This window comes from Limulus polyphemus, unplaced genomic scaffold (assembly GCF_000517525.1).
Source record: "Limulus polyphemus unplaced genomic scaffold, Limulus_polyphemus-2.1.2 Scaffold579, whole genome shotgun sequence".
Taxonomy (NCBI): domain Eukaryota; kingdom Metazoa; phylum Arthropoda; class Merostomata; order Xiphosura; family Limulidae; genus Limulus; species Limulus polyphemus.
Window position 1 is genome coordinate 53,342 of NW_013666189.1, and position 1,808 is coordinate 55,149.

Consider the following 1,808-nt stretch of genomic DNA (forward strand, 5'->3'; position numbering starts at 1 on the left):
AACAATCGCGCTAAAACAAATGCTATATCAACGAACGTTAACTTCAACAATACGCCTCTCTCATTATCTACACACACATTAATTCCCGTCACGTTGTCACCCTCTTTTATATGCCAGACTACCCTATATCTAATAAATCCTAGAGCATTCGCCAAGGTACAGGATAGTTCTAGAAACGTGGCGTCACACTAGTCATGTGACTTTGCTGACGCAACAGTATGTTACCTCAAGGCTGCATAGATTACCCCACGTTTCTTTGTAGCTGTTGCACTTTAGCAGTGGTACTTTTGTCTATTTGCTTCTTTTAATGAACACAGAAAGGGTTATGTTTTCACTTGATGCTGTAGTAAGAGTATTACCTATATTGGTGATCATTCTTATTATACAGAGTTAAGAAGAGATTAATTCCCATTTTATGCTAACTTAAGCATAACCTCTTCATCAGCCTTTCATTTGACATCTCAAACCAGAGATGATACAGATTGTTGACCAAGAGAGTATAAGCTCTCTTGAGTGATCTCTATGGAATGTAGTCTTAGCTCACGACAAGGATAAAAGCAACTTTATGAGTACTTACATACTGTTCATAAGGGTGTTATGTAAGCATTGCTGGCCTTAGCCACTGTAGAGCTCTAGGCAAGATACAGTATGTGGCACCTTCAAGTATTTGGTAATAAAAACATGACACATTTGTTAATGGGCCAACCACGTGAATTTTTGTATCTTAACCACATCTTTAAGAATCACTCATAAAAAATATCTATATAGATCACCCATTACAAGGGGCCCTAGCAAGCTGCCATGAGTCTGACTCTGTATCTGAGCGGATAAAAGTGCACACAAAAATTTATAAATAAAGGTATATTATTTTCTAACTATTGCTGAACATTTTTAATCATTTTCTATCGGTGTTGAATTTACTTAAACATTTGGTTATCAAAACACTGACTTTGTTTTCATCATTAATTTGTTACAAAGTGCATGGACAGAAGGATATTTTCATGTAAAACAAAAAGCTTTTAAGTTTGTATGTTTAAATCCCAATTTATTTTGTTAGAGAAACTAAAGGTGTGAGTTCTAAAGTTTCTGCTAAAGTAGGAAGAAAAATTATCCAAGCTCTCCTGGCTTATGATGAAGAGAGATATGAAGACGTAGTTTCACTGCTTTACCCTCTACGCTATGAGATTGTTGAAATTGGTGGAAGTAATGCTCAGGTGGGTTTTATTAATATCCTCTGTCAGTATTGTGTCGAGGTAAAATTGTACTATTTTATATAATTATAATTTATGTAAACTGCTGAGTGTCTTATTTTGTAGCCATAGTTTAGTTAAAGATTTTTGTGTGAGTTGTTGTTGGTATAGGTTTGATACGATTTTAAGTATTAGTAAATATAATGGTTAAAATGTGATATCAAATAAACATACCTTAATTATTTAAAATATTGTTGGGATGAAAAAAAGAAACTCAGCATTTTGGCTAAGGTTTGGACTAGCCAGCTGCATCATATTTGTTCTTTAGAAGTGTTTTTTGGTTAATACGGAGTTATTTTTATTCAATTCCTAGAAGGACTGTTTGTTGATAAGCACAAAATTACACAATGGGCTATTTGTGCTGTGCTCACATTGGGTGAAGAAACCCAGTTTTCAACATTAGAAGTCCATATATTTACTGTTAAGCCCCTTTGAATCCTACGTTAAGTCCAGCACAGAGGTACCAAGGTTGGTACAGTCATCTGTATTCAAGGCCAGAAAAGGCCAGCTTTACAGAAAAGTTTGAGGGACTTTGCTGGCACTGTAACAACCTGGGCA

The 1,808-nt window shown here is 35.2% G+C and overlaps 1 protein-coding gene across 3 annotated transcripts in view; it reads left to right on the forward strand.

The window, feature by feature from the left end:
* Positions 1-1,808, forward strand: part of LOC106459233 (tetratricopeptide repeat protein 38-like) — a 57,219-nt gene that overhangs the window by 43,289 nt on the left and 12,122 nt on the right. For 2 of the 3 annotated variants that reach the window (XM_022385679.1, XM_013918836.2), the window contains exon 9: positions 1,058-1,214. The exons of the other annotated variant lie outside the window; for it this stretch is intronic. In XM_022385679.1, coding sequence (XP_022241387.1) covers positions 1,058-1,214 — 157 coding nt within the window. The remainder of the gene's footprint in view (positions 1-1,057; positions 1,215-1,808) is intronic. 3 annotated transcript variants of the gene reach the window in all.